Source organism: Pan paniscus, chromosome 10 (assembly GCF_029289425.2).
Source record: "Pan paniscus chromosome 10, NHGRI_mPanPan1-v2.0_pri, whole genome shotgun sequence".
NCBI classification, from domain to species: domain Eukaryota; kingdom Metazoa; phylum Chordata; class Mammalia; order Primates; family Hominidae; genus Pan; species Pan paniscus.
This window is the reverse complement of record NC_073259.2, coordinates 10,157,924-10,170,236: the sequence shown is the minus strand read 5'-3', so window position 1 is coordinate 10,170,236 and position 12,313 is coordinate 10,157,924. Positions and strand designations below refer to the sequence as shown.

Here is a 12,313-nt window from a genome sequence, read left to right as displayed (position 1 = left end):
TGCCTCAGAATTTTATAGGCTATTCATGTTTACATTTCCCAGTTTTCATCCCCTATCCATGGGCAACCATTAACCTTTCCATCATTATAAATTTGCCTTTCCTTGACATTTTATGCAATGGAGCCATAAAGTATGTGGTCTTTTACATCAGGCTCTTTACACTTAGTGTAAGGTTTTTGTGGTTCATCTGTGTTGTAGCATGTATCAGTAGTTTATTTCTTTTTATTGCTGAATAGTACTTCATTATGTAGATACACTACATTTTGTTTGTCCATCTATCAGTTAATAGATATTTAGATGGTTTCCATTTTTGCTATTATGAGTAATGCGACTATGAGCATTCACATACAAGTCTGTGTGGTTATATGTTTTCATTTCTCTTGGGCAGATAATGAGGAGCATTAATGTAATGCAGCATGTTACAATAAGTGTAATTCAATAAATGTAATTTATTTTCTTTCCTTTTTTCTTATGTTTTTTGTTGTTGTTGTTGTTTTTGAGACAGGGTCTCCCTTTCTTGCCCAGGCTGGAGTGCAGTGGCATAATCATAGTCACTGCAGCCTCAAACTCCCTGGGCTTAAGTGATCCTCCCACCTCAGCCTCCCGAGTAGCTGGGACTACAGGCATCCCCCACCACGCCCAGTTAATTGTATTTTGTTTTAGAGATGGGGTCTTGTCATGTTGCCCAGGCTGGTCTCAAGCTCCAGGGCTCAAGTGATCTGAACACCTCGGCCTCCCAAAGTGCCAGGAAAACAGGCATGAGCCACCATGCCTGACCGGTTAAGTGTAATTTCTTAAGAAATTGCCGAACTATTTCCTGAAGTGGTTGTAGCATTTTACATTTTCACCAGTAATTTGCACAGGTTTCAGTTTCTCCACATCCTGGTCAATATTATTCTTTCATTTGTTGTAATAATTATAGTGGTATCTCATTGTGCATTTCATTTGGCCTACATACATTAAAATGATGAGAAATATTGAGCACGTTATTCCGTTATGTGCTCATTAGCCATTCATATATATTCTTTAGTGAGATACCTATGCAATCCTTTCACCCATAATTTGGTTGGATTGTTTTCTTCTTGATTAGAATTATAAGAGCTCTTTTATGTATTCTGGATACAAGTCCTTTATCTGATATGTTTTTGCAAATATTTTCTCTCAGTTTGTGGCTTATCTTTTTATTTAATGGAGTCTTTTGAAGAGCAAAATGAAGTCTAACTAGATGACAGCCGATTTATCATGTTTTACTTTTATGTCTTGTGATTTTAATGTCATAACAAATTTTTGCCTACCCAGTGGTTCTCAACCAGGAGCAATTTTGCCCCCCAGGGGACATTTGGCAATGTCTGGAGACGTATTTGGCTGTCACAACAGAGAAAGGGGTTACCACTGGAGTCAAACAGGTAGAGGCCAAGGATACTGGTAAACAACATGCAATGAGCAAAATAGCCCCACAACAAACCCAGAAGGCCAGGAGTGCTGAGAACTAGAAACCTTGTCCTATGCAAGGCCATGAAGATTTTCTCCTTGTTTTTGTCTACATGCTTGATAATTTTAGCTCTTATGTTTAGGTCTATGATCTACTTTGAGTTAATTTTTGTGAGGTAGGAGTCCAAATTCAATATCTTGCATATAGATATGAAGCTTATCTTGGCACCATTCATTGAAAAGACCACTGGGAATCTGGCCCCTCTGAAATATCCATCTCCTTTATTAAAAAATCCTATTGACCATAAATGTTAGATTCAAGTCTTCTTTTGATTGGCATTTTCATGGTACATCCTTTCTTATAATTTTAACTTATTATATTTGAAGTGAGGTTTTTGGTAGGCAGCATACACTTGGGTTATATTTTTTGTCCGTTCTGACATTTGATGTTTAGATATGTTAATCATTTATGCTTAGCCCAATTTATGGATATGTTTGAAGTTTACCATTTTATTATTTGTTGCTTCTCTTTTTTCTTCCTGTTTTCCCTTTGCTGCCTTCTCTTGGGCTATTTGAACATGTTTTAGTATTCCATTTTAATTTATCTATTGCATTTTTGACTATATCTTTGTGTGTAGTTTTTTTAGTGGTTAATCTAGGGATTACAATGTACATACCAACTTCTCAGAATCCATGTAGCATCAATAGTTTACCACTTAAGCTGGAAGGTAGAAATATTACTACCATATAAGGTTCCTTTATCCTTCTCCCTTTATAGTTGAGTTGCTTTATGTATTTAATCTACATACTTAGAAAAAGCCCTCAATGTTACTTTTGCTTTCAACCTTAAAACATTTTTTTTTTTTTTTTTGAGACAGAATCTCACTCTGTTGCTCAGGCTGGAGTGCAGTGGCGTGATCTCGGCTCATTGCAACCTCCGCCTCCTGGGTTCAAGCGATTCTCTTGCCTCCGCCTCTCGAGTAGCTGGGATTACAGGCACGTGCCATGACACCCAGTTATTTTTGTATTTTTAGTAGAGACGGGGTTTTGCCATATTGGCCAGGCTGGTCTCAAACTCCTGACTTCAGGTGATCCTCCTGCCTCAGCCTCCCAAAGTACTGGGATTACAGGCGTGAGCCACTGCTCCCGGCCCTTAAAATATATTTTAAAGAACTGAAGAGGATAGCCTACTATTTATACTGAGAGTTTTACTGTTTGTGTTGCTCTTCATTCATTCTTAATGTTCCCAGTTTCCTTCTGATATCATCGTCCTTCTCTCTGAAGAACTTCCTTTAGCAATTCTTTTAGAACACATTTTCTGGCAATGAATTCTCTCAGTTTTATTTAATCTGACAATGTCTTTACTTGACTTTCATTCTTGAGTTATAATTTCTGCTGGATATAGAATTCTAATTTGGCAAGTTTTTTTCTCTTAGCAGTTAAAAGACGTGACACTTTCTTCTGTCCTCTATGGTTTCTGATGAGAAATTGGCTGTCATTTGACTTGCAGTTCCCCTATAAATGGTTTTCTCTGGATGCTTTTAAGATTTTTTTCTTTTTCTTTAATTTTCAGTGATTTAGTTATGGTAGGTCTTGGAGTTAATTTCTTTGGGTTTGGGTTTGGGTTTATTTTATTTTAGGTACCCTGAGCTTTTTGAATGTATAGGTTTAAAACTTTTTGGCAAATTAGGAAAACTCTCATCTATTATTTCTTCAGATATGTTTTGCATCATCGCTTTTCTCTTCTTTGGTATTCTAATAACATAAATGTTAAAGTTTTTGGTATTGCCCTCAAGTCCTTGGGCTCTGTTTATTTTTTAAATGTTTTTTGAAATAAGTTTAATCAATTTCGTATGTTGTTCAGCATGGATAATTTTTATTGATCTACCTTCAAGTTTACTGACTTTCCTCTCTCATTTACATTCTGCTATTTAGCCCATCTGACAGGTTTTTATTTTATATTTTGTAGGTAAGTTTTAGTTCTAAAATTTCCGTTTGGTTCTTCTATTTCAGTTTCTCACATGGATATTTCTCTTTCTGAAGAGGCTCTCAATATTTGGTGTGTTTATTTGCCTGCCCTTTGTTGTAAAAAGTCAAGAGCAAAATGAACAAAATAAAAATCTGATTACTTGAGAGAGTTTGTTGCCCTTAGGATTCCAGATAAATGACAGCGTTGTATTTATATTAGAATGGTTGCTTAACTAACTTTTCTCATTTTGTACTTGGAAAAAGAGCTAAAGATAGGCTCCAATACCTGCAATGAATTTTGGTTCTGCTAATTACTAGCAGTTAATTCTGACAAATCTCTGTACTTCTCTGGGAAACATTTTCATGAGGGTTGAATTGATCTCTGAGGTGCCTTTTTGCTCTAACATTTTAGGATTCTGTGGTCTATGGGGCATGGAAAGCAGCATCCACATTTGTCCACTGGACATTTTCCATCTTGCCCTGTTGGTCTTAGGACAATGATGGAGACTTTTATGATATTAGGGTGAGCTTAGAACCTTAGAATTCTTAGAGAGCAAGATCATGGGCAGGTGGGTGTTAACATCTCTTCTTTAAACTAAGAATGAAGTCACCAACCTCCTTCTGTTAAACAGGCCAGCAAACTTTAAAGTCTGTGTTGCAGTTTCCCAAGGTCTGCCTGGCCTCTCTGCTCTAGCCTTGGCAGGCTCCATCTGGCCTGCCATGAGATGCTGTGCCTCACCACTGGTGTTTTCTTTCCTTTCACAGCTACTTCAGCTCTCAGCTGCTGCTGTGGACAAAGGATGCAGTGTGGGCGAGGTTCTGCAGTCAGTGCTGCGCTATGAGAAGGAGCGCCAGCTGAATGAGGCGGTGGGGAATGTCACACCGCTGCAGCTGCTGGACTGGCTGATGGTGAACCTGTGATCGGCAACCCCACTGCTTTCCCCTCTTCTGGCAGTGGGGCCGGCCCTTATCCCCGCCCTTCTTTCTCACTTCCACATCTCCCCCTCTATATCCTCACAGAGCCCTAACATTATCTTCACACCACTCTCATCAAAGACATGTCATCTTGTGCTAGCCACTGGATTTTGCAGATTTTCCTGTCCATGCAAGCAAGGACGTAAAATTAAAAAATTACAATTAAAGGGCTCCACATGTTTTGTTTCCTTGGGATCCAATGGGACAGTCAGGTAAAGAAATCCTAGGAGTGAAAAAAATAACCAGATGAATGGTAGAGGTACAACAGAGCTGGACTGAGAGGCCCTGCTGAAGGTCACTCAGCCTGTCCCCTGTCTGTGTCACAATTTGCAGCTTCCTTATTTAAACTATTCTCTTAAAATAAGCCACAGTTTATCAAGAATTCATTTAACCTTTTATAACCATGAAAATCAGAAGATACTTTCGAATATTCAGTCAAAATCATCCTGATTACAATGTTGAAGACTTGGCTTCTTATTCTCTGTAGAGCTGCAGAACAGTGTCCACCTCCAACTTCATCCATGGTTGATGATCGTTTCAAGAATGTTCCCAAGGATCTGAGTTCTATTGCTGGTTTTGTGGCTTTCTGGCTATAGAAACTGGGATAAGTTACCTGTTCTAACACTGCTCTGACTTAATGTCCATATCACCCCACTTAAGAAATATTTTCTGTTCCTACCCTGGATTTTCTGTGGAATTTTCTATCTTGACTCCTCTTTCCTTCTAGAAACTTCTCCATTGGCTTCTAATTTTCTTTCTGTATCTCTGGGTCTCTTGGAAGACCTCCTCAACTCTGGCAACTCCTTATATATTTGTCTTTCCTGGGACTTTCTCTCAACCCTCTGCTATTCTAACTCAAGATTTTTCCTGGGAGATTACATCCAAATCCATTGCTTCAATGACCTGGTGTCCCCCTTCATAAAATATTATGCAATAATTAAAATGAAAACTGTATTGGGGGGAGGTTATTCCAAATGGCAAGCAAAAAAGAAAACTATTTTTATATACTCTATGTTGTTTCTGATGTTATGATCTTAAGTTTCATGTAAAATTCTATCTGTCCTATGACAACCACATAAAAATTATGTATTTGTGTAGATGAGGATTAGAAAGGGAAGTAAGAAGACATACTTAGATTTGGCATATGGTAGATGAGTGAACATGTCCTGCTTGTTTACCTAGCTTCCCTTCCTTTGGGAAACCTTCCATCCCTTGCTCTAGTCTAGAGAAGCATCAGTCACAATTTCTGTGTCACAATCATTTTGGAGACTCCCTGTTGGCAAGGAAGCCTGTATCTTTTTGACTGGATGTTGGTGGTTAACTTCTGAGCAGGGCCTGTCATCAGGATGAAGTTAACCATAGTGAGAAGCAAAGCTAAAAGATGAAGAGGGAGTCTGAGCCCTACAACCTCATTTGAATTCCTGGATCCTGCTGCGCCTGAAACTACATCTACCTTTTCTGATTCCCCAATTATGTAAGTCAATAAGTGTCTTCCATTGTTTAAACTGCTTTTGAATTCAGCTTCTATCATTTTCAAACAAAAATCCTGACATAGGTTGGCAGTCATGGGCAAGAAGAAAAAAAATTTCTTTTGTTTGGAGTTCCATTAATGATGCTGTAACACTGACAGTTCAAAACTACCCGCCCCCTGTACACACACAGATGCATATGGAATGAGTTTAAGTACAAGGACATCCTCCCCCATCCCTCATAAGAGGAGTCATGCCAATTGGCCATGTTAATAGAGTTTTTTAAAATAAAGTTTTATGTATTTAAAAAAAACAGTCTGAAGTATTGTACAATATAAGTGCTGTCTTAATACAAATCACTGGTGGAAAGGAGCAGGACATACCCTCAGCAAAGATCATACAATAGGGGGTAAAATGTTTGTGTTCTTGAGGGAGAGGTTTTTGCTCTGTCCTGGGGAGGTCATGGACACCTCCGCCCCGACAGCTGCCTCTGACTTCTTGGGAGCTTCTACCAGTTGAGGCAGCTGAACAGTGTCAGGTCCGTGCTGGAGACAGTCCTGCTGATCACCTGAATGCTGAACATGCTTCGTGGGGCCATCTTTTGTTTTCTCTGTAGTCTCTTTGGTGACCTCATCTGCTAAAGGAGAGAGAAGACAGAAGGGAACAAGATTCAAATGTGGATTATATGTTAATTGTCCTTTAGGTTGTACATCACTTAGTGGAAACGATGACCGTGATGATATAAAAACAGTTCATTTGTAAAGCACCTCCAGTGTGCCGGGCATTATTCTAAGCACTGTACATTTACTAATTCATCTGATCATTTCAGCGACCCTGGAGAATAGGCTTTATTCTCATTCTCATAAATGGAGATACTGAGCTACAGAGAGGTTAAGTCCACACCTGATAAGTGGTGGAACCAGAATTTAACCCCCAGGTAACCTGACTCTTGTGACCGTGTACCTAACCGCTAGGCTATATTGCATATAAAAATTTGCATAATGCCATAATCCGGCACTGACAGAAATTCTAAAGGTAATTATAGGGCATAAAGGGGTGGACGCAGTTAATGAAAAGGGGAGGAGGAGAAAGGAAATTGATTATAGGAGAAAAATGGAAAATCCTAATAAGGGGCAAAAAAGATCCAGGCTAATGCCAAATTTCCCTGAAAAGGAAAATCCCAAAGGTAAGAAATGGCAGGCTAGTCATGATGTAGCCACAAGAATTATCCCAGGTTGAGGTTAGAGAAATTGACATGCAAATCCTTCAGAAATGCTTAAACAGAATATTAAAAACAAAGATTTTAATTTCCAGACTACAGAACTGGGGCTTCAAAAATATCACAAGGAGATTTACAGAATTCTAGAATATTAATTCCTGGACTGTGGGACTAGGACTGGTTATTTGACAGGCTGTACCTTTTCTGCTCGAGTGATGATGGCCTTGAACCTTGTCCTTCCTTGTCTCAGAGGGGAAAAAGGAATTGGATTTCCTCAGGGTCTGGGGCCTGGGCTGTGGCTTGAGGTTCCGAGACTGATGAATCCAAGCATGCTTGAGGGCCTGGTCCGGCGTCATGCGAAGAGAAGGTTCCCATCTGCACCCCAACAAAGCCCCACATGGGTTATTGTTTTATTTCCTTTTAATATATTAAAACATTTTTAAAACCCAATAAAGATTTTTATTTAAGCTATGTTGATATCTCAAAGATATATAATCATAGAACAGAGATTATGGCATATAACTTAAAAGTACCTGGAAACAACTAATGGAAATAATCTTTTTAGAAGATGTGTATAACAAGCCGGGGAATATATATTACAGTCCAAGTCTTCCAGCATTCCTAGAAATTTCCTTATAAGAAATATTATTTTACAAAAGCTTAATCAATAGGATTTAGGGTTTGGTAAGCTAAGAATATTAAAACAAAGATTTCAATTTCCAGACTACAGAATTCGGGCTTCAAAAATATTGCAAGGAGATTTACAGAATTCTAGAATATTAAGATTTGCAAGGGGACTTGGATATAATCCAATCAAACTTGTAATACAGTAGCAGAATACATTGACTGAACTACCATCATGGAATCACCCTGCAATTCTTGAGTAATTTCAGTGACAAGATACTAACTCACAGAACCATCTATTCCAATTCTGAAAAAACTCTGATTCTTTAAAAGTTCTTGACTTTTATTGTGCCAAAACTGGTTTGCTTCCCAGTAACTTTTACCCAGGTCCTAATTCATCAACGCATTACCATCACACAAAATAACTATCCTAATTTTATGGTTCAGTCCTTCAACCATCTGAAAATATTTACATCGCTACTAACTAATGATCATATGATATGGTTTTCACCATCTGACCACCTTCTGAAATAAGGATATTTTAGCAGTTGTCTAACTGGTGTCCATCATGGTGGGAATAGCTTCTATAACTGCAGGGAGGCAGTATTAACATTCTAGACTCATTAAGATCCTAAAACAGCTCAAACTCTCATTTCTGTGTCAAATGAATTGCTGTTAAACAACATCTCTCCTTTGCTGGACTTTTGGAGTTCGCCTACAAAGTCTAGACACAGGGCTTTACATTTATGCCTATTGAACTTGGCTCAAAACTTTTAGTCTCAAAGATTTTCTAATTAGCAATATATATATATAAGATAACAGTCCCCATCAGCCTGACTGCCTCTTGCAAGTTATGAGTAATCAGTCCTTTGCACTAAAGAAGAAAATAATGCCTTCCTTGGTGCTGAGCTGTGTTCTATATGGTTGAGATTTCTGGATAACCCATCTGTCTCAGCAGTTGGTTTCTGTCATTTGTTAAGGTAGGGGTAAAGATGGGGTACAGGATCCTTCCCTACCTTGATTATTCCGATGAGTGAATAGCATGACCCCCTACGATGGGAATACTTTCATCACTACCTCATGGTTCACCCTCTGAGCTAGTACTGAAATTCCAGAGAGCACAGATGCCAGAAGAGTATTTTGATAATATCACCCCATCCAACTGGAAGAATAAGAGACTGTAATGATATGGTCTTCTAAAAATACTAAATTATAGGCCTGATAGAACTGGAAGGGAGCTTAGGAATACCGTATTTTATAGGAAAGAACACTGAGGCCCAGACAAAAGTGACGACTTGCCAAGTATCACATGGATAATCTACTTGCCACTCTGTGGAGATAGATTTACCTCTTTAATAGTCATAAAATAATAAGAATAGCTAACATTTTCTAAACACCTTTTCAACTGGGCACTGTGCTGGGTACTATGACTTAAGTACAGATCTAATTTCTAAGATTCAAAATATGCATATAGATTATAAAAAGTTGTACATAATAAATGGTTTACAGCTCACCTTCCCCCTAATTCCCTAATATAAGAGGATTTGGGTACTAAATCCTAGGGGGAGGGGGACAGGCCCTGAAACCAGTTTACACTGGATGTGTATGCAAATCATTACAACAAGCAGTCAGGGGGTTGGCTTCAGCTCACAGAGCAGAAGACATTTAGGACTGGCAAACAATCTCACTGCCAGGCAGTTTGAGGCCAGGAAGATGACAAACTCTACCATACACTGTGTATTCCAGGGCAGGTCACTTAATCTCTTTGAACCCCAACCTCCATACGTGCAAAACAGAGCAAATCATCTGCCCTGACAACCACACAGTACGGAGAGAGAGATGTCTGATGAAACAACAGATGTGGAAGCAATTTGTAGACTTTAAAGCTCTATTGTTAGCATTTCTTGTTACTTTTATAACTATCTCCCAGCCTTAGACTTTCGCCAGCAAACGTGTGTCAAAGTACAGCATTTAAGAGGAAACCCAGAAGCAGAGATGTCCCAACAAACTCACACCAAACACCTTCTGAGAAAGTCCAGGAAGCTGGTGTCATAGGTTTTCAGCACCATCGTGAGGTCCTTGGAATCTGGGTATCTTTTTTTCCCCCTGTTGTTGGTTATAGTTTTAGGAAAACCTTTGGCATCTGCAGAGATACAACATTCTGTATTTAGTTTCAGGGGTAAATCTTTAGTGGTCACGTGATGCTGCTGCTTAGAGTGGCCTCTGTAGCTCTTTTGCTCTGTGTCTTACACACTCGCCTCATGCCACACCCCAATAAACACACACACACACACACTCAGTTTGAAATAACCATGTGTAGATTACCCAAGGAATGCAATTTACTTTAAAAATTGATTTTTTCCTACTATTCAGTATGTTCTGAACTTCCTTCCCACTACCTCCTCTCCAAATCAAAGAAATAATTTAAATGATTTAACACTAGCCAAGATAAAATAATAATGCTAGTCATATTAATAGCAACAGTAAAGTAAATCTTAAGTGACAAGGTCCTGTGAAATTGTACAAATATGCATTTCCTTTTGGATCACGGCCTTAGCCCTCCCACTTCATCCTACATTGTCCTTTTTACCAATGACCAAAGAAGAATCAAGCTCACAGTCTTATCAATAACAAAGCTCCTAAAGTCATGATCATGTAATTGTTTTTTCTCACTCTGGCCCTCATCAGTCATTCCCTCCATCCCCTTCTTACTACCTGAGCCACCTGGGCCACCTAAGTATAATATCTTACCAGCCTTGAGACAACACCATTTTGCTGCTAATTAGGGGTATTAACTAGGAGTCGCCAGGGGCAGAGGAGCAGTTGGCAGCCCAAACCTGGGAAAGGAACAGTCAAGAACTGAAGTGGACAACCGTGTTTCCCAAACTTATTTTGTCATAAGAATCACAAGGAGCCGTCATTAAAAACGTCGAATCCTGGGTCCTATCGCAATCTTCCCATAGCATAGCTTATAGAAGAGAATCATAGGAATTCGCTTTTTTGCCAAGTCCCCAAATGATTCTTACATTTGGATAGAGTTTGGAAAACACTGACGAAGATGCAGTTCTCAGCAACATTCCTTCTTTCACAGGAAGTGAAGACATGGATATTGCTGTCAAAACTCTGTCACCATCCTAAAGCCTAGTGCTGATGGTGTAGAAATAAGGAACTCTATGAAGTAGACGTGCCTATGTCTTTAGTACGTTCCTGCGAAGGTGCTCTGTGTTCCCTTCCTGCTAGTCCCCACCTAGATGCTATCTCATGAGTTCAGAGTTACAGGCTCAAGATATGTCTTCCCACAATGACTCTGCCTAATCCGAAAGGCTGAATTATTAAGTTGTGGGTAGAAAAAGTATATTTGGGATCCAAAGACCAGTTCCCGTGCTCCATGTGTAAATTATACTGGGGAGCCAGCCAGATCCTCTGCCTACCGCCAGATTGCTCAGTTAATGTGTGGTCACCATTCTATGGCAACCAGGACACTGCCCTGCTCAGAGGCAAGGTCTCCAAAGCTCCAGCCATGATTACCAGATGATGTTTAAAAGAATTAACCATTGGAATGAATGGCATGGAACCAACTAATCAGAATGGAAGACAGCCCTGGCACTGGAGTAGGATCATAGAGCACCTCTGCTTGCTTGGCCTTCAGCTTTTAGGTTTTTGGATCATGGAGAGTTTAAGGAGTCCTGGGAGAAGGCCAGGGAGCCTGCAGTTGTAGCAGGGCTCAGGGCTGTGGCTTTTTACCAAATGGTACAGAAATAGACAAATTATAACCCCCACATGGCTGAATCAGTTCATACTGACCAGCATGACCCAAACCCTTTTATCCTAAAGCATCTCCCCACGAGAGTGTTTTGGACCTTCCTACTGATGGGGCAAGTTGTGAACAGAAATTGTGTGATTTGCATACACATTCAGAAGCTGCTCGCAGTTGAAAATCAGAGGTGGGAGGGCCAGGAACGTCTGGGATTGTGTGGTCAGAGGGAGTCCATGAACCGACCTGACAACAATGGCTGGTCAGAAATGTCACTCCCGGTAGCATGGAGTCCCTGTCTGTGGAGTTCCCTTTTCCTCCTATTTGGCTTTGCTCCAGTTTGCTGACCTTCAGCCCACTCTGGCTGTTTCTATCTGGGACTCTTAGCTTCCTGTGGTTCTTTAAAGGGATTTTAGGTATGAGATTTGCTGCATCTTTTTGGTGCGTGTACGTTGAAAGCCCTGCCTCAGTTGATACCTTGTCGACCCATCCTTCCATCTTGTATAGGACCACTTAAATAGAAAGGCAGAGGATCATAAAAATCCAGAATTCTGGGAATTATGAGGAGAGGGGCAGCCTGGACTGTGGACGAAGTTTACTCCCAACAATCAGACAGATGACACGTACATAACTACCAGCCGCAACACATCAAAGCAAAACTAAGTCCTTGCTTAACCATTGGCAATGAACCTGGCACAGTAAGGTCTGGAGGATAAGAAGAATTTTAGCAAGGGAAACAATAATGCAGCAATGGAATTTTCCACTATTCTTGAAATGAAGCTTCTGCTCTTTGATTTCCCTGCACAGTGCATAGTGTGAGAGGGCAAGTTGCCTGGGAGAGTGGGGAGAACTTCCGGGAGAGGATGCAGTTAC

General features: G+C 39.9%; 2 protein-coding genes across 10 annotated transcripts in view; one reads left to right on the top strand and one right to left on the bottom strand.

Moving 5' to 3' along the window:
- Positions 1–6,156, top strand: part of AKAP3 (A-kinase anchoring protein 3) — a 33,552-nt gene extending 27,396 nt beyond the window's left edge. For both annotated transcript variants that reach the window (XM_008973757.5, XM_055095271.2), the window contains exon 6: positions 4,165–6,156. In XM_008973757.5, coding sequence (XP_008972005.3) covers positions 4,165–4,320 — 156 coding nt within the window. In that variant the 3' untranslated portion in view covers positions 4,321–6,156. The remainder of the gene's footprint in view (positions 1–4,164) is intronic.
- Positions 6,117–12,313, bottom strand: part of DYRK4 (dual specificity tyrosine phosphorylation regulated kinase 4) — a 51,791-nt gene continuing 45,594 nt past the window's right edge. For 3 of the 8 annotated variants that reach the window (XM_034935206.2, XM_034935207.2, XM_055095278.1), the window contains 3 exons: positions 9,700–9,829; positions 7,262–7,437; positions 6,117–6,480 (listed from right to left, as the gene is read on the bottom strand). In XM_034935206.2, the coding sequence (XP_034791097.2) occupies positions 6,239–6,480; positions 7,262–7,437; positions 9,700–9,829 (548 nt within the window). In that variant the 3' untranslated portion in view covers positions 6,117–6,238. The remainder of the gene's footprint in view (positions 6,481–7,261; positions 7,438–9,699; positions 9,830–12,313) is intronic. The other 5 variants (XM_055095273.1, XM_055095276.1, XM_055095274.1 and 2 more) reach the window with 3 other exon arrangements.